The following is a 27,153-nucleotide window of genomic DNA, read 5'->3' on the forward strand; positions in this document are numbered from 1 at the left end:
ACTTACCAAAACAATTACTTCAATACTTACCTGTATATTTACCTATACTTACCTATAGTAATCTTAGACTAATACTTACCACTTGAGGTAACTTAGAGGACCAGTCAATGTAAGTCTATGAGTAACATAGAGGATCACTCAAGGTAACTTAGAGGACCAGTCAAAGTAAGTCTGTTGGTAACATAGAGGACCACTTAAGGAAACTTAGAGGACCAAATCAAAGTAAGTCTATGGGTAACAGAGACGACCATTTGAGGTAACTTAGAGGACCGGTCAATGTAGGTCTATGAGTAACAGAGGGGACCATTAGCGGTCCTCTACGTTAAAAACTGGTCCTCTACGTTAAGTTCAAAGTATTTGCTCTATGTTACCCCTATGTAAGTTGTCCCTAACCGCAAACTTTGCTTTAAAACACTTTTTTGCTCCATAGGTTATCAGGGATTAAAACTAAAGAATCACTTAATTTGCATATAACTTTAATCTCTCAGCTTAATTATCAAACATCTACTTCCATACTTACCTGTATACTTACTTGTACTAACCTAATCATCGAATACTTACCAAAATCATTGGTTCCTTACTTATCTGTATATTTACCTATTCTTACCTATAACAATCTTACACTAATACTTACCACTTAAGGTAAATTTGAGGACCGATCAATGTAAGTCTATGGGTAACATAGAGGACCACTTGAGGTAACTTAGAGGACCAGTCAAGGTAAGTCAATGGGTAACATAGAGGACCACTTGAGGTTACTTAGAGGACCAGTCAATGTAAATTTATAGGTGGCATAGAGATTCAGTTGAGGTAACCTAGAGGACCGGTCAATGTAAGTTTGTTTGTAACATAGAGGACCACTTACGGTAATCTATGTTATTCAAATGGTACTTTTACTCACCTAATAATCGAATACTTACCAAAACCAATACTCATACTTAACTTATATTTACCTGTACTTACCTATAAAATCTTAGACTAATACTTACCTTTAAGAATTTGTATGTTTGCAAACATGCACGTCAGATCGTAATCTTGAGCCTTCTTAACTATATCTTTTCCTTTCTCGATGATTATTGTGCATGTGTCAACAGATGCCCTTTAGAAACTCTAACTGTTTAAATAATTAGTAGTTTAAAAAGGACACCTATTGGGCAGCACAAACTTTATTCTGCACCCCTTTTTTTTCAACTGAACTAAATTTCACTAAACTTGACTAAACTTTACTTAAATACATGAAAATTTTCCGATTATCTCCTTATTCCTTCTTCTTCATATTTTTTATTGTTGTTCGGATTCTGTCAACAATTTGTTTCCTTGAGAATCCCTGTAAGTATTCAGCGAGACTTTTGTCTTCTTCTAGTTTTCTGTCCACATCAGAGGCAAATATTTTTCCAGTGCTGATTTCCTGCTTGAAGGCGTCGTCGATTTTCTGCCTTTGATCAAGTGAAAAGGCTCTGCGACGATGAGCTTTTGACTGTGTGATCAAAACATTGAAAATGATGTTATTTTCCGGGTATTGTTGCATTTTATGGAAGAAATAGTTTGTAATCTAAAAATATACTTACCTGGCTTCCTTGACTAGCCTGACTGCCACCAAACAATTCCGGCTCCAGCTCCCAGGCATCTCCTATCTGTGGTTGTTCCGCATGATCGTCGTCTTTTTCATCAGGATCGTTGAAGACATCCTGAATCAAGACATCCTCGGCCGTTAAATATCTCCGACGACGTTTTTTGGCCTGTGTGATAAAATCATTCAAAGTTGTTATATTTCTGGTACTGTAATAGCTGTGTTTTATGGAAGAAATACATGTCACAATATATAATATACTTACCTGGCTTGCCTGGATCATCTCCCTGTCCTTTGGCTGCTGTTCGTCAGTTTCCTGGCTTTCTCCCTGCTGTTCAATCGATGTCATTTCCTGCGTATCGTCAACTTCCTGGCCTCCTTCTTCCATCAATGTCTTGTCCTGCTCCTGGCCATCTTGCTGACTTTCTTCTTGCTCTTCAATCAATGTCTTCTCCTTCTCCTCACCATCTTCCTGGCCTTCGTCTTGCTCTTCTATCAATGTCTTTTTCTGCTCCTCACCATCTTCCCGGCCTTCTTCGTGCTCCTCGATCAATGTCTTTTCCTGCAACTCATCGTCTTCATGGCTTTTCAACTTCTGTGCTACTATTTCTGTTTCCTCCTCCTCTTCCGACTCATTAGGGTCGACATACGGTCGGATAACGAAATGTGGGCTACGTTCATGTACTATACTCGGTGGTATAATACTACTATCTACCGTGCTTAACGAATCCATTGGTAACTCTTTCTCTGAAGTGACCGTAGCTGTTGTTGTTTTTGTTTGTTTCAGCTTCTTCTTTGCCACGAGTTCGGTGCGCAATTCTCTTGTTGCTGTAGCTATGGTAGTTGATTCTCGCACACCCTTTGTCACCCTTTGTTTATCTATGGAAGACAGCTGACAACCCCCCACTCTGTCTGTCACCCCTCTATTTCCTTCATATATCACTCCAGCAGTGACTTTCTCTTCAATATCTCTCTCTTCTTCTTGTCTCTCTCGTTTCTCTCTCTCTCCTCCGCCTCTCACTGCCTCTTCAATGTCAATCTCCTCCTGATGTCTCTCTTTGTCCCCTCTTTCCCTCCCCCTCTCCCCGCCTCTTCCCTGTCGATCTCCTCCTGGTGTCTGACTCTATTCAATCTCTCTCCTTCACCTCTCACCGCCTCTTCACTGTCAATCTGCTCCTGATGTCTCTCTCTATTTTCTCTTTCTCCTTCGCCTCTCACTTCCTCTTCCCTGTCCATCTCTAAATTTTCATCTCTCTCTCTGGCCTGGCGAATGAGGTTCGACTGCCGTCTGGCCTCGCGGTGAGCTTTATTAAGAATCAAGCTGTATCTTGGGCTTGACGAATCAAGCCCGTGGACATCTTTCATATGGTGGTCCAGCCGCTTGACTCTGGCCATGCAATAGTCCATGGGACAATCCTTGTATAATCTGCCAGAACGAGAGGCGAGGTCAAGAGACCTATTATGGGCAACAATCTTCTTTTTATGGTATTGCTTAAGTTTTGATTTTGCTTGATTCTCTGAAAGGTTATGCCACTGAATATAATGGCGTTTTAAGTTAAAGATTTCAAAATTGCATTCAGGGCAATTCATCTTTAATCTCTTGGTGGCTGCTTTCGTTTTCTGTCTCTTACCAGCACTTGATGTAGAGGATGCTGGCGACCTTTCACCCAGAGCTTTGTGAAGGCTAGCCTTCTTAGGTTTCTTTGCTGCAACTCCCTCTCGAGCGCTTCCACTAGAAGTGACTCCAGAGCCAGAAAGGGCGATAGATTTTGATTGACCTAGCTCTGACCTCTCACCTAGTGAGAGGTCAGCACCCTTTCCATGCCTTCTTTTACTGCCCGATGGAATTCCGATTGTGTCTCTGCTCTCGAGATTGGTACCAGCGTTTCTCTCGAGAGTGGTACCAGCGTTTGAAATGTCAGCACTCTGCATAAGAGATGAAGGTGACCTTTCACCCAGAGCTTGGTGAAGGCTAGCCTTCTTACGTATCTTTGCTACAACTCCCTCTCGAGCACTTCCGCTGGAAGTGGCTCCAGAGCAAGAAAGGGTGGTAGATTTTGATTGGCCTGGCTCTGACCTCTCACCTAGTGAGAGGTCAGCACCCTCTCCATGCCTTCTGTTATTGCCCGATGGAGTGCTGATTGTGTCTCTGCCCTCGTGAGTGCTGCCGGCATTAGAAATGTCAGCACTCTGCATAAGAGATGAAGGTGACCTTTCACCCTGAGCTTGATGAAGGCTAGCCTTCTTACGTATCTTTGCTACAACTCCCTCTCGAGCACTTCCGCCAGAAGTGGCTCCAGAGCAAGAAAGGGTGGAAGATTTTGATTGGCCTGGCTCTGACCTCTCACCTAGTGAGAGGTCACCACCCTTTTCATGCCTTCTGTTACTGCCCGATGGAGTGCCGATTGTGTCTCTGCCCTCGAGAGTGCTGCTGGCGTTAGAAATGGCAGCACTCGGCAGAGAAGATGAAGGTGAACTTTCACCCATATCAACATTTTTGTCCTTTTTATAAAAGAAACCGAATCCTGGCTCACACTCACTGTCGGAGTAGTCAGACGAACTCTCTACCTCTGAAGGCAGGAAGTCTGAATCTTCAATGGAATCATTGTAGCTGCCACTTAATGACTCACTTTCCTGTGTTTGAAAGAGGTCGGGCCAGCTCTCTTCACTGGAAGACATTAGAAGTGTATCTAAAAAGTGCAGAGTTTTAATGTCAGAAATAGAAAGTACACTCTCAAGCAAACTGTCATAGATTTTGGTGTACAACCACCATTTTGCTAGCAAGATGGCGGCTTGAAAACGAGCCTATATATAAAAGGCGATATTAGAACTCTTCCTACAGTTTTGTCTTTCTTCTCTTACCCAGGATTCATTTGCATCTGTATGAGCCTTTTTTGATACGATACGATATGATGTACGATATTTTGCAGGTCACAGTAATAAATCTACATTAATTTACATCTTTTGCAAAGTCTAACTTTAAAATTGCTCTTAGAATTAATATATCTATGGCTTTTGGCGTTTTTGCATATCGTTATTTTACCACTTGAGGTAACTTAGAGGACCGGTCAATGTAAGTCTATGAGTAACATAGAGGACCACTTGAGGTTACTTAGAGGACCAGTCAATGTAAGTCTATGGGTAACATAGAGGACCACTTGAGGTTACTTAGAGGACATAGAGGACCACTTGCGGTCCTCTATGTTACCTCAAAAATAGTTCCTCTACATTACCCATAGACTTACAATGTAAATTTGCCTCTACCGTCACTTTATTTTATTAGCTTTGACTTTGTCCCATCAATATGATTAATTCATATTATTGTTCTTTGATAATATGGAAGCGTTTTTTTAAATCGATCAATGTTAAGATGTTTAGTCAGCAGTGGTACAAACAAAGAAATGTCAGCATGGTATAAGTGACTTTGCGTATAAGGATTTTGCTTCTTTTCAGACATTATTTGACACTCTTAATATTGATCGATTTTAAAAAGGGTTTCCATATTATCAAAGAAAAATATTAAGCCTTACTCATATTGGTGGGACAAAGTCAAAGCTAATAAAATAAAGTGACAGTAGAGGCAAAGCCAGTGCAATGTTTGACTCTAGATTTTACATAGTAAGTCTATGGGTAACGTAGAGGAGCTACTTTAGAGGTAACATAGAGGACCGCAAGTGGTTCTCTAGTTCGAGCGGTAAGTATTAGTCTAAGATTTTTTTATAGGTAAGTACAGGTAAATATATAGGTATGTATGGAAGTAATGGTTTTGGTAACTATTCGATTATTAGGTAAGTACAAGTAAGTATACAGGTAAGTATGGAAATACATCTTTGATTATTAAGGTGACGGGTTCGGGTTATTATGCAAATCAAGTGATTCTTTCGTTTTTATCCCATTCTAACCTGTGGAGGAAAATTGTGGTTTTAAGCAAATGTTAGGGTGAGGGACAACTACCTATGGTTAACTTAGAGGACTTATTTTTGAGTAAACGTAGAGGACCAATTAAGTAACGTAGAGGACCGCAATAGGTCCTCCCTGTTATCCATTGACCTATATTGACTGGTTCTCTAACTTACCACAAGTGGTCCTCAATGTTACTCATGGACTTACATTGACCGGGCCTCTAAGTTACCTCAAGTGGTTCTCTATGTTACCCCTAGACTTACATTGACTGGTCCTCTAAGTTACCTAAAGTGGTCCTCTATGTTACCCATAGACTAACATTGACCTGTCCTCTAAGTTACAACAAGTGGTAAGTATTAGTCTAAGATTATTATAGGTAAGTACAGGTAAATATACAGGTAAGTATGGAAGTAATGGTTTTGGTAAGTATCCGATTAATAGGTAAGTACAAGTACCCTTCAAAGGATTGGAGAATAATGTAAATGACAGGATTTGCTCATCTATATGTATTGAAAAGCATACAGGTAAAAAAGACTAGAAATTCGAAGAATGTGTATAGGTCCCACATTATTATATATTGATATTGGTCAGCCAAGTACGACCTTGACCTTTGACTTTTTTGCATTGGACGTTTATTAATTTTCATGATTATTTTTCTATGAATACGTTATAAAAGTTTGGCTGTCCTGGTGTTAGGGGAAGGGTAAAAAATCTACTTTCGACAAATGCAATGACATCCCGCTTGAGATTCATTCTTGTTTATGCTATATTAAACTATGTGGTGAAAAGTCTGTTTTTAAGGAAAATTATATGCCGGAGGATGACCACCGATCTCTTTCTTAAATACTTACCTGTGTACTCATTTGTACTTACCTAATAATCGAATATTTACCAAAACCATTACTTCCATACTTACCTGTATATTTACCTATACTTACCTATAATAATCTTAGACTAATACTTACCACTTGAGGTAAATTAGAGGACCGGTCAAAGTAAGTCTATGAGTAACATTGAGGACCACTTGTGGTAACTTAGAGGACCTGTCAATGTAAGTCTATTGGTAACATAGAGGACCACTTGAGGTAACTTAGAGGACCGGTCAATGTAAGTCTATGAGTAACATTGAGGACCACTTGTGGTAACGTAGAGGACCAAAGAAGGTAACTTAGACTACCAGTCAAGGTAAGTCTATGGGTAACATATAGGACCACTTAAGGTAACTCAGAGGACCAGTCAATGTAAGTCTATGGGTAACATAGAGGACCACTTAAGGTAACTTAGAGGACCAGTCAAGGTAAGTCTATGGGTAACATAGAGGACCACTTAAGGTAACCTAGAGGACCAGTCAAGGTAAGTCTATGGGTAACATAGAGGACCACTTAAGGTAACTTAGAGGACCAGTCAAGGTAAGTCTATGGGTAACATAGAGGACCACTTAAGGTAACTCAGAGGACAAGTCAATGTAAGTCTATGGGTAACATAGAGGACCACTTAAGGTAACTCAGAGGACCAGTCAAGGTAAGTCTATGGGTAACATAGAGGACCACTTAAGGTAACTCAGAGGACAAGTCAATGTAAGACTATGGGTAACATAGAGGATCACTTAAGGTAACTCAGAGGACCAGTCAAGGTAAGTCTGTTGGTAACATAGAGGACCACTTAAGGAAACTTAGAGGACCAAATCAAAGTAAGTCTATGGGTAACAGAGACGACCATTTGAGGTAACTTAGAGGACCGGTCAATGTAGGTCTATGAGTAACAGAGGGGACCATTAGCGGTCCTCTACGTTAAAAACTGGTCCTCTACGTTAAGTTCAAAGTAGGTGCTCTATGTTACCCCTATGTAAGTTGTCCCTAACCGCAAACTTTGCTTTAAAACACTTTTTTGCTCCATAGGTTATCAGGGGATCAAAACTAAAGAATCACTTAATTTGCATATCAACTTTAATCTGTCAGCTTAATTATCAATCATCTACTTCCATACTTACCTGTATACTTACTTGTACTAACCTAATCATCGAATACTTACCAAAATCATTGGTTCCTTACTTATCTGTATATTTACCTATTCTTACCTATAACAATCTTACACTAATACTTACCACTTAAGGTAAATTTGAGGACCGATCAATGTAAGTCTATGGGTAACATAGAGGACCACTTGAGGTAACTTAGAGGACCAGTCAAGGTAAGTCAATGGGTAACATAGAGGACCACTTGAGGTTACTTAGAGGACCAGTCAATGTAAATTTATAGGTGGCATAGAGATTCAGTTGAGGTAACCTAGAGGACCGGTCAATGTAAGTTTGTTTGTAACATAGAGGACCACTTACGGTAATCTATGTTATTCAAATGGTACTTTTACTCACCTAATAATCGAATACTTACCAAAACCAATACTTCCATAGTTAACTTTATATTTACCTGTACTTACCTATAAAATCTTAGACTAATACTTACCTTTAAGAATTTGTATGTTTGCAAACATGCACGTCAGATCTTAATCTTGAGCCTTCTTACTACTATATAGTTGTTGAATCTTTTCCTTTCTCGATGATTATTGTGCATGTGTCAACAGATGCCCTTTAGAAACTCTAACTGTTTAAATAATTAGTAGTTTAAAAAGGACACCTATTGGGCAGCACAAACTTTATTCTGCGCCCCTTTTTTTTCAACTGAACTAAATTTCACTAAACTTGACTAAACTTTACTAAAATACATGAAAATTTTCCAATTATCTCCTTATTCCTTCTTCTTCATATTTTTTATTGTTGTTCGGATTCTGTCAACAATTTGTTTCCTTGAGAATCCCTGTAAGTATTCAGCGAGACTTTTGTCTTCTTCTAGTTTTCTGTCCACATCAGAGGCAAATATTTTTCCAGTGCTGATTTCCTGCTTGAAGGCGTCGTCGATTTTCTGCCTTTGATCAAGTGAAAAGGCTCTGCGACGATGAGCTTTTGACTGTGTGATCAAAACATTGAAAATGATGTTATTTTCCGGGTATTGTTGCATTTTATGGAAGAAATAGTTTGTAATCTAAAAATATACTTACCTGGCTTCCTTGACTAGCCTGACTGCCACCAAACAATTCCGGCTCCAGCTCCCAGGCATCTCCTATCTGTGGTTGTTCCGCATGATCGTCGTCTTTTTCATCAGGATCGTTGAAGACATCCTGAATCATCTTTTCTTCCTCGGCCGTTAAATATCTCCGACGACGTTTTTTGGCCTGTGTGATAAAATCATTCAAAGTTGTTATATTTCTGGTACTGTAATAGCTGTGTTTTATGGAAGAAATACATGTCACAATATATAATATACTTACCTGGCTTGCCTGGATCATCTCCCTGTCCTTTGGCTGCTGTTCGTCAGTTTCCTGGCTTTCTCCCTGCTGTTCAATCGATGTCATTTCCTGCGTATCGTCAACTTCCTGGCCTCCTTCTTCCATCAATGTCTTCTCCTGCTCCTGGCCATCTTGCTGACTTTCTTCTTGCTCTTCAATCAATGTCTTCTCCTTCTCCTCACCATCTTCCTGGCCTTCGTCTTGCTCTTCTATCAATGTCTTTTTCTGCTCCTCACCATCTTCCCGGCCTTCTTCGTGCTCCTCGATCAATGTCTTTTCCTGCAACTCATCGTCTTCATGGCTTTTCAACTTCTGTGCTACTATTTCTGTTTCCTCCTCCTCTTCCGACTCATTAGGGTCGACATACGGTCGGATAACGAAATGTGGGCTACGTTCATGTACTATACTCGGTGGTATGATACTACTATCTACCGTGCTTAACGAATCCATTGGTAACTCTTTCTCTGAAGTGACCGTAGCTGTTGTTGTTTTTGTTTGTTTCAGCTTCTTCTTTGCCACGAGTTCGGTGCGCAATTCTCTTGTTGCTGTAGCTATGGTAGTTGATTCTCGCACACCCTTTGTCACCCTTTGTTTATCTATGGAAGACAGCTGACAACCCCCCACTCTGTCTGTCACCCCTCTATTTCCTTCATATATCACTCCAGCAGTGACTTTCTCTTCAATATCTCTCTCTTCTTCTTGTCTCTCTCGTTTCTCTCTCTCTCCTCCGCCTCTCACTGCCTCTTCAATGTCAATCTCCTCCTGATGTCTCTCTTTGTCCCCTCTTTCTCCTCCACCTCTCACCGCCTCTTCCCTGTCGATCTCCTCCTGGTGTCTGACTCTATTCAATCTCTCTCCTTCACCTCTCACCGCCTCTTCACTGTCAATCTGCTCCTGATGTCTCTCTCTATTTTCTCTTTCTCCTTCGCCTCTCACTTCCTCTTCCCTGTCCATCTCTAAATTTTCATCTCTCTCTCTGGCCTGGCGAATGAGGTTCGACTGCCGTCTGGCCTCGCGGTGAGCTTTATTAAGAATCAAGCTGTATCTTGGGCTTGACGAATCAAGCCCGTGGACATCTTTCATATGGTGGTCCAGCCGCTTGACTCTGGCCATGCAATAGTCCATGGGACAATCCTTGTATAATCGGCCAGAACGAGAGGCGAGGTCAAGAGACCTATTATGGGCAACAATCTTCTTTTTATGGTATTGCTTAAGTTTTGATTTTGCTTGATTCTCTGAAAGGTTATGCCACTGAATATAATGGCGTTTTAAGTTAAAGATTTCAAAATTGCATTCAGGGCAATTCATCTTTATTCTCTTGGTGGCTGCTTTCGTTTTCTGTCTCTTACCAGCACTTGATGTAGAGGATGCTGGCGACCTTTCACCCAGAGCTTTGTGAAGGCTAGCCTTCTTAGGTTTCTTTGCTGCAACTCCCTCTCGAGCGCTTCCACTAGAAGTGACTCCAGAGCCAGAAAGGGCGATAGATTTTGATTGACCTAGCTCTGACCTCTCACCTAGTGAGAGGTCAGCACCCTTTCCATGCCTTCTTTTACTGCCCGATGGAATTCCGATTGTGTCTCTGCTCTCGAGATTGGTACCAGCGTTTCTCTCGAGAGTGGTACCAGCGTTTGAAATGTCAGCACTCTGCATAAGAGATGAAGGTGACCTTTCACCCAGAGCTTGGTGAAGGCTAGCCTTCTTACGTATCTTTGCTACAACTCCCTCTCGAGCACTTCCGCTGGAAGTGGCTCCAGAGCAAGAAAGGGTGGTAGATTTTGATTGGCCTGGCTCTGACCTCTCACCTAGTGAGAGGTCAGCACCCTCTCCATGCCTTCTGTTATTGCCCGATGGAGTGCTGACTGTGTCTCTGCCCTCGTGAGTGCTGCCGGCATAGGAAATGTCAGCACTCTGCATAAGAGATGAAGGTGACCTTTCACCCTGAGCTTGGTGATGGCTAGCCTTCTTACGTATCTTTGCTACAACTCCCTCTCGAGCACTTCCGCCAGAAGTGGCTCCAGAGCAAGAAAGGGTGGAAGATTTTGATTGGCCTGGCTCTGACCTCTCACCTAGTGAGAGGTCACCACCCTTTTCATGCCTTCTGTTACTGCCCGATGGAGTGCCGATTGTGTCTCTGCCCTCGAGAGTGCTGCTGGCGTTAGAAATGGCAGCACTCGGCATAGAAGATGAAGGTGAACTTTCACCCATATCAACATTTTTGTCCTTTTTATAAAAGAAACCGAATCCTGGCTCACACTCACTGTCGGAGTAGTCAGACGAACTCTCTACCTCTGAAGGCAGGAAGTCTGAATCTTCAATGGAATCATTGTAGCTGCCACTTAATGACTCACTTTCCTGTGTTTGAAAGAGGTCGGGCCAGCTCTCTTCACTGGAAGACATTAGAAGTGTATCTAAAAAGTGCAGAGTTTTAATGTCAGAAAATAGAAAGTACACTCTCAAGCAAACTGTCATAGATTTTGGTGTACAACCACCATTTTGCTAGCAAGATGGCGGCTTGAAAACGAGCCTATATATAAAAGGCGATATTAGAACTCTTCCTACAGTTTTGTCTTTCTTCTCTTACCCAGGATTCATTTGCATCTGTATGAGCCTTTTTTGATATGATACGATATGATGTACGATATTTTGCAGGTCACAGTAATAAATCTACATTAATTTACATCTTTTGCAAAGTCTAACTTTAAAATTGCTCTTAGAATTAATATATCTATGGCTTTTGGCGTTTTTGCATATCGTTATTTTACCACTTGAGGTAACTTAGAGGACCGGTCAATGTAAGTCTATGAGTAACATAGAGGACCACTTGAGGTTACTTAGAGGACCAGTCAATGTAAGTCTATGGGTAACATAGAGGACCACTTGAGGTTACTTAGAGGACCAGTCAATGTAAGTCTATGGGTAACATAGAGGACCACTTGCGGTCCTCTATGTTACCTCAAAAATAGTTCCTCTACATTACCCATAGACTTACAATGTAAATTTGCCTCTACCGTCACTTTATTTTATTAGCTTTGACTTTGTCCCATCAATATGATTAATTCATATTATTGTTCTTTGATAATATGGAAGCGTTTTTTTAAATCGATCAATGTTAAGATGTTTAGTCAAATGTAAATGTCAAATGTAAATGCAAATGTATCCTGGGTAAGAGAAGAAAGACAAAACTGTAGTAAGAGTTCTAATATTGCTTTTTATATATAGGCTCGTTTTGAAACCGCCATCTTGCTAGCAAAATGGCGATTGCATATTAAAATATATGACAGTTTGCTTGTACACAACCTTAAATACACATCAAACATTACCTGTTACTAAAAAGTACTAAAGCTACTATTTCTTACGTTTTTTTATCTTTCTCAATCTTTATCGAATTTTACAGCTTGCTATAAAATCTTATAATGTTCATGTTCTTTTGATGTTCATGTTATAACTATCTTATAATTTCGCATTTGTATTCTCTATGTCATTCAAGCGTTGTGAACCAAAATGGGAGACTTTCCTGTCGGAATGATTCATGTAGACGTGGAAGACTTGGCAAATGTACTGGAATTCATCCAGACTATTGATGGAGATGTTTTGGAAATGAACTCAGTTATTCTGTTTTTCAACATGGAGACATTTGCTGAAGTATTATATTGGTCATGGCACAATGGTATAGACTTTCATGCCTATTGTGTTTCCGGGTAGGTGATTTTTTACTGGTTTGAAACATTTGAGTTTGTATTGTTTTGTATTATTCTAATGTATGTATGTATGTATGTATGTATGTATGTATGTATGTATGTATGTATGTATGTAGTATGTATGTATGTATGTATGTATGTATGTATGTATGTATGTATGTATGTATGTATGTATGTATGTATGTATGTATGTATGTATGTATGTATGTATGTATGTATGTATGTATGTATGTATGTATGTATGTATGTATGTATGTATGTATGTATGTATGTATGTATGTTTGTGTATGTATTGTAGTTAATATATTTGTATTTGTGATTTCCCACAGATTTCCAGGCGTGACAGCGAAGAAGAGAAGAACAAAGGTGCATTTAGAAAAATTTCAAGAGTTAAAATGTAATATATATACATTATCTTTTCGTTCATGTTAGTTTTATTTTGTTATTATAGTAGTTTACCCGAACATTTTTACTGTTGTGCTTTGAAAAATTGTTGTTGTTTTGAAGTAGTCTTTGATTGTTCTGTCTAAATCAATAAAAATTATGAAAATAAGATGACGTAAAGTGTGTCAAACAATATCGTAAACTCATACAGAAAAGGTGTTGTATTTTCACATGAAATGATAAGTACCATGCGGACATTACTTTGTACCGCTGTTGTTTGTTTATTTGCGCAGCAGTGTGTGTGTGTGCGTATGTATGTATGTATGTATGTAGTATGTATGTATGTATGTATGTATGTATGTATGTATGTATGTATGTATGTATGTATGTATGTATGTATGTAGGTATGTAGGTATGAAGATATGTATGTATGTATGTATGTATGTATGTATGTATGTATGTATGTATGTATGTATGTATGTATGTATGTATGTATGTATGTATGTATGTATGTATGTATGTATATGTATGTATGTATGTATGTATGTATGCATGCTGCTGCATGCATGTATGTATGTATGTATGTATGTATGTATGTATGTATGTATGTATGTATGTATGTATGTATGTATGTATGTATGTATGTATGTATGTATGTATGTATGTATGTATGTATGTATGTATGTATGCATGCATGCATGCATGCATGCATGCATGCATGTATGTATGTATGTATGTATGTATGTATGTATGTATGTATGTATGTATGTATGTATGTATGTATGTATGTATGTATGTATGTATGTATGTATGTATGTATGTATTGTATGTATGTATGTATGTATGTATGTATGTATGTATGTATGTATGTATGTATGTATGTATGTATGTATGTATGTATGTATGTATGTATGTACGTATTCAATTCAATTCAATTCAATTCAATTACTTTATTCTCCACAAAAAATGTAGAAATTTGCCTTCAGGCTCATCATATACAAATTAAAATAGTACAACAAGCAAAAGATTCTATAAAAAGGGACGCTATTACACATTGAAATGCTTTTTCATATCGTTATTTTACCACTTGAGGTAACTTAGAGGACCGGTCAATGTAAGTCTATGAGTAACATAGAGGACCACTTGAGGTTACTTAGAGGACCAGTCAATGTAAGTCTATGTTAGGGTGAGGGACAACTACCTATGGTTAACTTAGAGGACTTATTTTTGAGTAAACGTAGAGGACCAATTAAGTAACGTAGAGGACCGCAATAGGTCCTCCCTGTTACCCATTGACCTATATTGACTGGTTCTCTAACTTACCACAAGTGGTCCTCAATGTTACTCATGGACTTACATTGACCGGGCCTCTAAGTTACCTCAAGTGGTTCTCTATGTTACCCCTAGACTTACATTGACTGGTCCTCTAAGTTACCTAAAGTGGTCCTCTATGTTACCCATAGACTAACATTGACCTGTCCTCTAAGTTACAACAAGTGGTAAGTATTAGTCTAAGATTATTATAGGTAAGTACAGGTAAATATACAGGTAAGTATGGAAGTAATGGTTTTGGTAAGTATCCGATTAATAGGTAAGTACAAGCACCCTTCAAAGGATTGGAGAATAATGTAAATGACAGGATTTGCTCATCTATATGTATTCAAAGCATACAGGTACAAAAGACTAGAAATTCGAAGAATGTGTATAGGTCCCACATTATTATATATTGATATCGGGTTAGCCAAGTACGACCTTGACCTTTGACTTTTTTGCATTGGATGTTTATTAATTTTTATGATTATTTTTCTATCAATACGTTATAAAAGTTTGGCTGTCCTGGTGTTAGGGGAAGGGTAAAAAATTTACTTTCGACAAATGCAATGACATCCCGCTTGAGATTCCTTCTTGTTTATGCTATATTAAATTATGTAGTGAAAAGTCTGTTTTTAAGTAAAATTATTTGCCGAAGGATGACCACCGATCTCTTTCATAAATACTTACCTGTGTACTCATTTGTACTTACCTAATAATCGAATATTTACCAAAACCATTACTTCCATACTTACCTGTATATTTACCTATACTTACCTATAATAATCTTAGACTAATACTTACCACTTGAGGTAAATTAGAGGACCGGTCAAAGTAAGTCTATGAGTAACATTGAGGACCACTTATGGTAACTTAGAGGACCTGTCAATGTAAGTCTATTGGTAACATAGAGGACCACTTGAGGTAACTAAGAGGATCGGTCAATGTAAGTATATGGGTAACTTAGAGGACCAATCAAAGTAAGTCTATGGGTAACAGAGAGGACCACTTAAGGTAACTTAGAGGACCAATCAAAGTAAGTCTATTGGTAACAGAGAGGACCACTTGAGGTAACTAAGAGGACCAGTAAATGTAAGTCTATGGGTAACATAGAGGACCACTTATGGCAACTTAGAGGACCAGTCAAGTAAGTCTGTGGGTAACATAGAGGACCACTTGAGGTAACTTAGAGGACCGGTCAATGTGAGGGGTTACATAGAGGACCACTTTTGGTCCTCTATGTTACTCAATTGGTCCTCTATGTTAAGTCAAAAATATATCCTCTGTGTTACCCATAGGTAGTCGTCCCTTACACTCAACTTTCTTTAAATCCACCCTTTTTGCTCCTTAGGTTAGTGCATCAAACTAAAGAATCACTTGATTTGCATATTAACCTTAACCTCTCACCTTAATTATCAAACCTGTTCTTCCATTCTTAACTGTATACTTACTTGTACTTCCCTAATGATCGAATACTTACCAAAACTATTCCTTCCATATTTACCTGTATATTTACCTATAATAATCTTAGACTTATACTTACAACTTGAGGTAACTTAGAGGCTCGGTCAATGTAAGTCCATGAGTTACATTGAGGACCACTTGTTGTTAGTTAGAGGACAAGTCAATGTAGGTCCATGGGTAACAGGGAGGACCAATTGTGGTCCTCTATGTTACTCAATCGGTCCTCTATGTTTGCTCAAAAATAAGTCCTCTACGTTAACCATAGGTTCTCCTCCCTCACCCTAAACTTTACTTAAAACCACAATTTTCCCCCATAGGCTACCAGGGGACAAAAGAATCATTTAATTTGCATAATAACCTTAACATGTCACCTTAATCATCATACATGTATTTTCATACTTAACTGTATACTTACTTGTACTTACCAAATAATCGAATAGTTACCAAAACCATTACTTCCATACTTACCCATATATTTACCTGTACTTACCAATTAAAAATCTTAGACTAATACTTACAACTTGAGGTAACTTAGAGAACCGGTCAATGTAAGTTTATGGGTAACATAGAGGACTACTTGAGGTAACTTAGAGGACCCGTCAATGTATGTCTGTGGGTAACATAGAGGACCACTTGTGGTCCTCTATATTAGTCAACTGGTCCTCTACTTTAAGTCAAAAAATATTTCCTTTATATTACGAGTAGGTAGTCTTCCTCTACCATAAACTTTGTTTTACACCAAACTTTTTGCTCCATAGGTCATCAGGGGATAAAAGCTAAAGAATCACTTAATTTGCATATAAACCTTAACCTGTCACCTTAATTATGAAACATGTACTTCCATATTTACCTTTATACTTATTTGTACTTGCGTAATGATCGAATACTTACCAAAACTACAACTTCCATACTTACCTGCATATTATCCTATACTTACCTATAATAATCTTAAATATATACTTACAACTTGAGGTAACTTAGAGGACCGGTCAATGTAAGACTATGGGTAAAAGAGGACCTGTTCAGGTATTGGAGGACTGGTCAATATAAGTCAATGGTCAACATAAAGGGCCACTTAATATAGCGTTATTCACAAAATACGGCCCTGTATGGACTCAGGCTCAAAGAGTGACGTATTGGACTCGCCGAAACCCTATTATTATACACCTCCCTCCATTAATCGTCCGTATAAACTAATTCTATGGTAAATTTTGAGTGATGCGGCACGCGCGATATGAGTGGAACGTGCGCGATTGTTGCGTTGGCACGAAGCCAATTAATTTCCAGTGCAGTACAAGCAAACTTCGCTGAATGTTTTCAATTTAATTAGTTTTTTAAAATAAAAATCAATTGCATTTAGACTCAGTTTTGTGTTTAGCGTGTTTTAAACCTTATACTACGAATACATTTTGGTGGAATTTTTTATTACGTCTATAACTCACCGTAATAGAGTTTGTTTACATCCGATAATCGCTAGGTCAACGGTCAAACAAGCGCGTCGCGCGTCTCCCGTATTCGGGACTCCGCATACTATAAAAATACGGAAAGTTATTGGACGGTCAAACTCCCATAGGTTACGGCAGTAGGCATATAATAAGTTAACTTAGTGGACCCATCGATGTAAAATTTTGGTAACGTAGAGGACCACATGCGGTGCTCTGAGTTACTCAACTCTTCCTCTATGTTAACTAATAAATAGGTCCTCTATGTTACCTATTGGTAGTCGTCCCTTACCCTAAACTTTGCTTAAAACCACACTTTTTGCTCCACAGGTTATCAGGGGATAAAAAAAAGAATCACATAATTTGCATATTAACCTTAACCTGTCACCTTAATCATCAAGCCTGTACTTCCATACTTACCTTTATACTTATTTGTACTTATGTAATAATCGAAAACTTACCAAAATCATTTCTTCCATACTTACCTGTATATTTACCTATACTTACCTATAATAATCTTACACTTTTACTTACCACTTGAGGTAAATTAGAGGACCGGTCAATGTAAGTCTATGGGTAACATAGAGGACCACTTGAGGTTACTTACAGGACCAGTCAATGTAAGTCCATGGGTAACATAGAGGACCACTTGCAGTCCTCTACGTTACTTAACTAGTCCTCTATGTTAACTTCAGAATAGGCCCTCTACATTACCCTAGGTACTCGTCGCTAACCCCAACCATCGCTAAACCACACTTTGTGCTTCATAGGTTAACAGGGATAAAAAAAGAATAACTTAATGTGAATATTAACCTTAACCTGTCACCTTAATCATCAAACTTGTACTTTGATACCCACCTGTATACTTACCCAGATTACTTCCATACTTACCTATATATTTACCTATACTTACCAATAATAATCTGAGATTTATACTTACAACTTGAGGTAACTTAGAGGACCGGTCCATATAAGCTTAAGGGTAACATAGAGGACCACTCTAGGTAACTTAGAGGACCAGTCAATGTAAGTCTATGGGTAACGTACAGGACCACTTGCGGTCCTCGTTGTTACTTAACTTGTCATATACGTCAAGTCAAAAATAGCTCCTCTACGTTACCCATAGATAGTCGTCCATAACCCTAAACTTTGCTAAAACTACACTTTATGCTCCATAGGTTAACTGCGGATAAAAACGGAAGAATCTCTTTTTTTGCATATAAACCTTAACCTGTCACCCTAATCATTAAACCTGTACTTCTATACACTCACAAGTTTACCTTTATACTTATTTGTACTTGCGTAATGATCGAATACTTACCAAAACTACAACTTCCATACTTACCTGCATATTATCCTATACTTACCTATAATAATCTTAAATATATACTTACAACTTGAGGTAACTTAGAGGACCGGTCAATGTAAGACTATGGGTAAAAAGAGGACCTGTTCAGGTATTGGAGGACTGGTCAATATAAGTCAATGGTCAACATAAAGGACCACTTAATATAGCGTTATTCACAAAATACGGCCCTGTATGGACTCAGGCTCAATGAGTGACGTATTGGACTCGCCGAAACCCTATTATTATACACCTCCCTCCATTAATCGTCCGTATAAACTAATTCTATGGTAAATTTTGAGTGATGCGGCACGCGCGATATGAGTGGAACGTGCGCGATTGTTGCGTTGGCACGAAGCCAATTAATTTCCAGTGCAGTACAAGCAAACTTCGCTGAAGTTTTTCAATTTAATTAGTTTTTTAAAATAAAAATCAATTGCATTTAGACTCAGTTTTGTGTTTAGCGTGTTTTAAACCTTATACTACGAATACATTTTGGTGGAATTTTTATTACGTCTATAACTCACCGTAATAGAGTTTGTTTACATCCGATAATCGCTAGGTCAAAGGTCAAACAAGCGCGTTGCGCGTCTCCCGTATTCGGGACTCCGCGTACTATACAAAATACGGAAAGTTATTGGACGGTCAAACTCCCATAGGTTACGGCAGTAGGCATATAATAAGTTAACTTAGTGGACCCATCGATGTAAAATTTTTGGTAACGTACAGGACCACATGCGGTGCTCTGAGTTACTCAACTCTTCCTCTATGTTAACTAATAAATAGGTCCTCTATGTTACCTATTGGTAGTCGTCCCTTACCCTAAACTTTGCTTAAAACCACACTTTTTGCTCCACAGGTTATCAGGGGATAAAAAAAAGAATCACATAATTTGCATATTAACCTTAGCCTGTCACCTTAATCATCAAGCCTGTACTTCCATACTTACCTTTATACTTATTTGTACTTATGTAATAATCGAAAACTTACCAAAATCATTTCTTCCATACTTACCTGTATATTTACCTATACTTACCTATAATAATCTTACACTTTTACTTACCACTTGAGGTAAATTAGAGGACCGGTCAATGTAAGTCTATGGGTAACATAGAGGACCACTTGAGGTTACTTACAGGACCAGTCAATGTAAGTCTATGGGTAACATAGAGGACCACTTGCAGTCCTCTACGTTACTTAACTAGTCCTCTATGTTAACTCCAGAATAGGCCCTCTACATTACCCTAGGTACTCGTCGCTAACCCCAACCATCGCTAAACCACACTTTGTGCTTCATAGGTTAACAGGGGATAAAAAAAGAATAACTTAATGTGAATATTAACCTTAACCTGTCACCTTAATCATCAAACTTGTACTTTGATACCCACCTGTATACTTTTTCTTGCTTACCAAAAAATTGAATACTTACCAAAACCATTACTTCCATACTTACATGTATATTTACCTCTGCTTACCCATAATAATCTTAGACTAATACTTACAATTTGAGGTAACTTAGAGGACCGGTCAATATAAGTGTATGGGTAACATAGAGGACCACTTGAGGTTACTTAGAGGACCAGTCAATGTAAGTTCATTGGTAACATATAGGACCACATGCAGTCCTCTACGTTACTCAACTGGTCATCTACGTTAACTCAAAACTAGGTCCTCTATGTTACCCATAGGTAGTAGTCGCTAACCCTCAACTTTGCTTAGAACCACTGTTTTTGCTCCATAGGTTATCAGGGGATAACAACAAAAGGATCAGTTTATTTGCATATTACCCTTAACCAGTCACATAAATCATCCAACCATTACTTCCATTCTTACCTATTTACTTACCTGTAATTAACTAATAATCTGATACTTACCTCTAAGAAATTGTTTGTATGCCTGCATGGTTTTCTCGAGCATTCCTTCTAGCTGTTGCGTTGTTTACTTTCTCGATGATTATTATGCTTGTGTCAACAGATGGCCTTTAGAAGTTCTAAATGTTTAATTAATTAGTAACTTAAAAAGGACACCTATTGGGCAGCAAAAACTTTATTCCATACCCCTTTTTTCACAAATCTTAACAACACTTAACTAAACAAAACTTGACTAGAAGAAAATTTTCCTTTCATCTTTTCCTATTTTTTTCTTCGTCATATCCCTCTAAGTCTTCCGCCAGACTTTTGTCCTGTTCTAGTTACTTCGCCACCTAAAAATCTAAGATGTGCCTGGCTTTAATTCTCTGTCTGTGCTGGATAGAATAGGCTCTGTAACCATGAGTTTTTCGCTGTGTGATAAAATCATTAAAATTATGTTATGTTATCGGTACTGTAACATTTGTATTTTTATGAAAGAAATACTTGTCAAAATATATAAAATACTCACCTGGCTTGCCTGGCTTATGTCCATAAACTATGACTGCTTTTAACACTGTTCTTGACCTTCTCCTTCTAGTTCTTCAAGTCTCTCTCCGTTCTTTCTTTTTCCTTCACCACTTGCTCTGGCCTGGCGAATCAGAATAGACTCCTTTTGGGCGTCTCTGTGTGCCTTAGCGAGCATTACATGATATTTTGGGTTTGTTGAACCTAACCCATGAACCACGCTAATGTGATGGTCTAATCGTTTAACCATTGCAAAACAAAAGTCGATCGGACATTTCTTGTAGAGACGGCCAGAATGTGCTCCAAGGTCAAGAATTTTATTATGTTCTTGAATCTTGCTTTTCTGATAATCTTTAAGTTTCGATTTTGCTTTATCCAGACACAAGTCATGCCATTGCATAAAATGTCTTTTGAGGTTGAAGACCTCAGATTTACACTCTGGGCAAGACATTTTCTTTCTTTTTTGGGGAGCTTTGACTTGGTATCTCTTGGCTGAAGGAGTTGAATCAGCATCACTGCTTCCTAGAGTTATTTCAGGTTCAGACACACCATCATTAGGCTCACAAGAAATAGGTGAACTTTTGTGCTCAGTAGCATGCCAGCTTGCTACCTCGAGTTTCCTTGCTGAAACATTGTTTTCTGACTGCTCAACGCCAACTATACCACTTTCAGTGGAAATGGCTCCAGAGCCAGAGAGGGTGGCAGATGTTAAGTTTCTTGGCTCTGACCTCTCACCTAGTGAGAGGTCACCACCCTCTCCCTGGCGTCTGTTGCAGTCAGTAGGAGGGTTCAATATGTTACTTTCGTCCACATTAGCATCATTGCTCGCTGACTTGGCTTTCTGTTTTCTTTTGTTTGTTGCTTTGACTCTCTTTGCTGGCCGTTTAATGCATATGGGAGCACTTCCAGCCGAAGTTGATCCTGAGACGGAAAGGTCATCAGCTGTTTTTTGCCCAGGGCATTTGTCATCATCCTTGCTATGGTGTCTCTTACGACCAGCAGCAGTTGGAAGAGAATCACTGTTTTTCAGAGTTATTTCAGGTTCAGACACACCATCATTAGGCTCACAAGAAATAGGTGAACTTTTGTGTTCAGTAGCATGCAGGCTTACTACCTCGAGTTTCCTTGCTGAAACATTGTTTTCTGACTGCTCAACGCCAACTATACCACTTTCGGTGGAAATGGCTCCAGAGCCGGAGAGGGTGGCAGATGTTAAGTTTCTTGGCTCTGACCTCTCACCTAGTGAGAGGTCACCACCCTCTCCCTGGCGTCTGTTGCAGTCAGTAGGAGGGTTCAATATGTTACTTTCGTCCACGTTAGCATCATTGCTCGCTGACTTGGCATTCTGTTTTCTTTTGTTTGTTCCTTTGACTCTCTTTGATGGCCGTTTAATGCATATGGAAGCACTTCCAGCCGAAGTTGATCCTGAGACGGAAAGTGCATCAGCTGGTTTTGTCCAGGGCATTTGTCATCAACCTTGCTATGGTGTCTCTTACGACCAGCAGCAATTAGAAGAGAATCACTGTTTTTCAGAGTTATTTCAGGTTCAGACACACCATCATTATGCTCACAAGAAATAGGTGAACTTTTGTGCTCAGTAGCATGCCAGCTTGCTACCTCGAGTTTCCTTGCTGAAATATTGTTTTCTGACTGCTCAACGCCAACTATACCACTTTCAGTGGAAATGGCTCCAGAGCCGGAAAGGGTGGCAGATGTTAAGTTTCTTGGCTCTGACCTCTCACCTAGTGAGAGGTCACCACCCTCTCCCTGGCGTCTGTTGCAGTCAGTAGGAGGGTTCAATATGTTACTTTCGTCCACGTTAGCATCATTGCTCGCTGACTTGGCTGTCTGTTTTCTTTTGTTTGTTGCTTTGACTCTCTTTGCTGGCCGTTTAATGCATATGGGAGCACTTTCAGCCGAAGTTGATCCTGAGACGGAAAGTGCATCAGCTGGTTTTTGCACAGGGCTTTTGTCATCAACCTTGATATGGTGTCTCTTGCGACAAGCAGCAGTTGGAAGAGAATCACTGTTTTTCAGAGTTATTTCAGGTTCAGGCACACCATCATTAGGCTCACAAGAAATAGGTGAACTTTTGTGTTCAGTAGCATGCTGGCTTGCTACCTCGAGATTCCTTGCTGAAACATTGTTTTCTGACTGCTCAACGCCAACTATACCACTTTCAGTGGAAATGGCCTCAAAGCCGGAAAGGGTGGCAGATGTTAAGTTTCTTGGCTCTGACCTCTCACCTAGTGAGAGGTCACCACCCTCTCCCTGGCGTCTGTTGCAGTCAGTAGGAGGGTTCAATATGTTACTTTCGTCCACGTTAGCATCATTGCTCGCTGACTTGGCATTCTGTTTTCTTTTGTTTGTTCCTTTGACTCTCTTTGATGGCCGTTTAATGCATATGGAAGCACTTCCAGCCGAAGTTGATCCTGAGACGGAAAGTGCATCAGCTGTTTTTTGTCCAGGGCATTTGTCATCAACCTTGCTATGGTGTCTCTTACGACCAGCAGCAGTTGGAAGAGAATCACTGTTTTTCAGAGTTATTTCAGGTTCAGACACACCATCATTATGCTCACAAGAAATAGGTGAACTTTTTGGCTCAGTAGCATGCCAGCTTGCTACCTCGAGTTTCCTTGCTGAAATATTGTTTTTCTGACTGCTCAACGCCAACTATACCACTTTCAGTGGAAATGGCTCCAGAGCCGGAAAGGGTGGCAGATGTTAAGTTTCTTGGCTCTGACCTCTCACCTAGTGAGAGGTCACCACCCTCTCCCTGGCGTCTGTTGCAGTCAGTAGGAGGGTTCAATATGTTACTTTCGTCCACGTTAGCATCATTGCTCGCTGACTTGGCTGTCTGTTTTCTTTTGTTTGTTGCTTTGACTCTCTTTGCTGGCCGTTTAATGCATATGGGAGCACTTCCAGCCGAAGTTGATCCTGAGACGGAAAGGGCATCAGCTGGTTTTTGCCCAGGGCTTTTGTCATCAACCTTGATATGGTGTCTCTCACGACCAGCAGCAGTTGGAAGAGAATCACTGTTTTTCAGAGTTATTTCAGGTTCAGACACACCATCATTAGGCTCACAAGAAATAGGTGAACTTTTGTGCTCAGTAGCATGCCAGCTTGCTACCTCGAGATTCCTTGCTGAAACATTATTTTCTGACTGCTCAACGCCAACTATACCACTTTCAGTGGAAATGGCTGCAGAGCCGGAGAGGGTGGCAGATGTTAAGTTTTTTGGCTCTGACCTCTCACCTCGTGAGAGGTCACCACCCTCTCCCTGGCGTCTGTTGCAGTCAATAGGAGGGTTCAATATGTTACTTTCGTCCACGTTAGCATCATTGCTCGCTGACTTGGCATTCTGTTTTCTTTTGTTTGTTGCTTTGACTCTCTTTGCTGGCCGTTTAATGCATATGGGAGCACTTCCAGCCGGAGTTGATCCTGAGACGGATAGGGCATCAGCTGGTTTTTGCCCAGGGCATTTGTCATCATCCTTGCTATGGTGTCTCTTACGACCAGCAGCAGTTGGAAGAGAATCACTGTTGTTCAGAGTTATTTCAGGTTCAGACACACCATCATTAGGCTCACAAGAAATAGGTGAACTTTTGTGTTCAGTAGCATGCCGTCTTGCTACCTCGAGTTTCCTTGCTGAAACATTGTTTTCTGACTGCTCAACGCCAACTATACCACTTTCAGTGGAAATGGCTCCAGAGCCGGAAAGGGTGGCAGATGTTAAGTTTCTTGGCTCTGACCTCTCACCTAGTGAGAGGTCACCACCCTCTCCCTGGCGTCTGTTGCAGTCAGTAGGAGGGTTCAATATGTTCCTTTCGTCCACGTTAGCATCATTGCTCGCTGACTTGGCATTCTGTTTTCTTTTGTTTGTTGCTTTGACTCTCTTTGCTGGCCGTTTAATGCATATGGGAGCACTTCCAGCCGAAGTTGATCCTGTGACGGAAAGGGCATCAGCTGTTTTTTGCCAACGGCATTTGTCATCATCCTTGCTACAGTGTCTCTCACGACCAGCAGCAGTTGGAAGAGAATCACTGTTTTTCATAGTTATTTCAGGTTCAGACACACCATCATTAGGCTCACAAGAAGTAGGTGAACTTTTGTGTTCAGTAGCATGCTGGCTTGCTATCTCGAGTTTCCTTGCTGAAACATTGTTTTCTGACTGCTCAACGCCAACTATACCACTTTCAGTGGAAATGGCTCCAGAGCCGGAGAGGGTGGCAGATGTTATGTTTCTTGGCTCTGACCTCTCACCTAGTGAGAGGTCACCACCCTCTCCCTGGCGTCTGTTGCAGTCAGTAGGAGGGTTCAATATGTTACTTTCGTCCACGTTAGCATCATTGCTCGCTGACTTGGCATTCTGTTTTCTTTTATTTGTTGCTTTGACTCTCTTTGCTGGCCGTTTAATGCATATGGGAGCACTTCCAGCCAAAGTTGATCCTGAGACGGAAAGGTCATCAGCTGGTTTTTGCCTAGGGCATTTGTCATCACCCTTGCTTTGGTGTCTCTTACGACCAGCAGCAGTTGGAAGAGAATCGCTGTTTTTAAGAGTTATTTCATGTTCAGACACACCAACATTAGGCTCACAAGAAATAGGTGAACTTTTGTGTTCAGTAGCATGCCGTCTTGCTACCTCGAGTTTCCTTGCTGAAACATTGTTTTCTGACTGCTCAACGCCAACTATACCACTTTCAGTGGAAATGGCTCCAGAGCCGGAGAGGGTGGCAGATGTTAAGTTTCTTGGCTCTGACCTCTCACCTAGTGAGAGGTCACCACCCTCTCCCTGGCGTCTGTTGCAGTCAGTAGGAGGGTTCAATATGTTACTTTCGTCCACATTAGCATCATTGCTCACTGACTTGGCTGTCTGTTTTCCTTTGTTTGTTGCTTTGACTCTCTTTGCTGGCCGTTTAATGCATATGGGAGCACTTCCAGCCGAAGTTGATCCTGAGACGGAAAGGGCATCAGCTGGTTTTTGCCCAGGGCTTTTGTCATCAACCTTGATATGGTGTCTCTTGCGACCAGCAGCAGTTGGAAGAGAATCACTGTTTTTCAGAGTTATTTCAGGTTCAGACCTACCAACATTAGGCTCACAAGAAGTAGGTGAACTTTTGTGTTCAGTTGCATGCCGGCTTGCTACCTCGAGTTTCCTTGCTGAAACATTGTTTTCTGACTGCTCAACGCCAACTATACCACTTTCAGTGGAAATGGCTCCAGAGCCAGAAAGGGTGGCAGATGTTAAGTTTTTTGCTCTGACCTCTCACCTAGTGAGAGGTCACCACCCTCTCCCTGGCGTCTGTTGCAGTCAGTATGAGGGTTCAATATGCTGCTGCTGCTGGGTTCAGGCACAGATGCTTCAGGACTAAAAGAAGAAGTAAGTGAACTTTTGTTCACTGCAGCACGATGGCAGTTTAGGGTGGGCATTTGATTGATTTCATCCTTTTCAAAACACACACCCGATGTAGGCTCGAATAGACGGTCAGAAAAATCAAAGGTATCATTGATCTGTGAAGGTGCGATGTTCGAATCCTCCCCAGAAACATTGTTGTTTTCATTAACAGAATTGCTTTCCTGCACTTTAAATGGGTCAAAAAAGCTTTCTTCACTGAGAGACATTAGCATTGCCAGAGCAGAGTGATCACTTTCAGTTTTTCTAATCTCTTCCAACCGTTCACTTCCACCGGAAGTGTCCCCAGAGCCAGAAAGGGAGGCAGATGTTGAAACCTTAGGCTGTGACCTCTCACGTAGTGAGAGGTCACCACCCTCTCCCAGGCGTCTGGTACAGTCAGAGTTCGCGCTAACTATGTCGCTGCTTGGTTTAGAGACAGATAAATTACTCGTAGCACATGTATGTGAACTTTCGTCCAAAGCAGCTTGATTATTGGTTGGGGTTATCATTTGATTGTTTTCATCCTTTTCAAAAAACAAGCCCAATCTAGGCTCGAATACACTGTCAAAAAATCAAATGAATAATCTATTTCTGAGGTTGCAATGTCTGAATCGCCAACTGATTTTTCTGAGTCGCACACAGAATCATTGCAGTTGACTGTCAGGGACCCTGTTTCGTAATTTAGAAATATCTCAAAATAGCTTTCTTCATTGGAAGACATGACAGAAGTGAAGAGTTTAATGCTAAATTTAATGCTAGTACCCAGTTAAAAAAGCACTCTCAGGCAGACTGTCATTGAGTTTAGCGTACAACAGCCATTTTGCTATCAAGATGGCGGCTTTAAACTAGCCTATATATATACAGCAATATTAGAACTCTTCCTACAGTTTTGTCTCTTTCTTCTCTTCCCAGGATGCATTTGCA

General features: G+C 40.1%; 4 protein-coding genes across 4 annotated transcripts; all 4 read right to left on the reverse strand.

Annotated features, from left to right (window-relative positions):
• Window positions 1–1,258: 1,258 nt before the first annotated feature.
• LOC139150584 (neurofilament medium polypeptide-like) lies at window positions 1,259–2,303 on the reverse strand. The gene is made up of 3 exons (XM_070723024.1): window positions 1,836–2,303; window positions 1,569–1,739; window positions 1,259–1,477 (listed from the first exon to the last, which is right to left on the reverse strand). Exons 1-3 carry the CDS (start codon window positions 2,301–2,303, stop codon window positions 1,259–1,261), a joined length of 858 nt encoding a protein of 285 aa, XP_070579125.1.
• Window positions 2,304–2,587: 284 nt separating this feature from the next.
• LOC139150596 (damage suppressor protein-like) lies at window positions 2,588–4,249 on the reverse strand. The gene has a single exon (XM_070723035.1). The coding sequence runs from the start codon at window positions 4,247–4,249 to the stop codon at window positions 2,588–2,590; it is 1,662 nt and encodes a 553-aa protein (XP_070579136.1).
• A 3,968-nt stretch (window positions 4,250–8,217) lies between these two features.
• LOC139150605 (golgin subfamily A member 6-like protein 26) lies at window positions 8,218–11,212 on the reverse strand. Its single transcript, XM_070723044.1, has 3 exons — window positions 8,798–11,212; window positions 8,528–8,701; window positions 8,218–8,436 (listed from the first exon to the last, which is right to left on the reverse strand). The coding sequence occupies exons 1-3, from the start codon at window positions 11,210–11,212 to the stop codon at window positions 8,218–8,220; spliced, it is 2,808 nt and encodes a 935-aa protein (XP_070579145.1).
• A 9,665-nt stretch (window positions 11,213–20,877) lies between these two features.
• On the reverse strand, window positions 20,878–26,738 carry LOC139150615 (platelet binding protein GspB-like). Its single transcript, XM_070723053.1, has 4 exons — window positions 26,098–26,738; window positions 23,579–25,915; window positions 22,577–23,364; window positions 20,878–22,259 (listed from the first exon to the last, which is right to left on the reverse strand). Exons 1-4 carry the CDS (start codon window positions 26,736–26,738, stop codon window positions 20,878–20,880), a joined length of 5,148 nt encoding a protein of 1,715 aa, XP_070579154.1.
• Window positions 26,739–27,153: the final 415 nt, after the last annotated feature.

The sequence above is a fragment of the Ptychodera flava genome, chromosome 2 (genome assembly GCF_041260155.1).
Source record: "Ptychodera flava strain L36383 chromosome 2, AS_Pfla_20210202, whole genome shotgun sequence".
NCBI classification, from domain to species: Eukaryota; Metazoa; Hemichordata; class Enteropneusta; family Ptychoderidae; genus Ptychodera; species Ptychodera flava.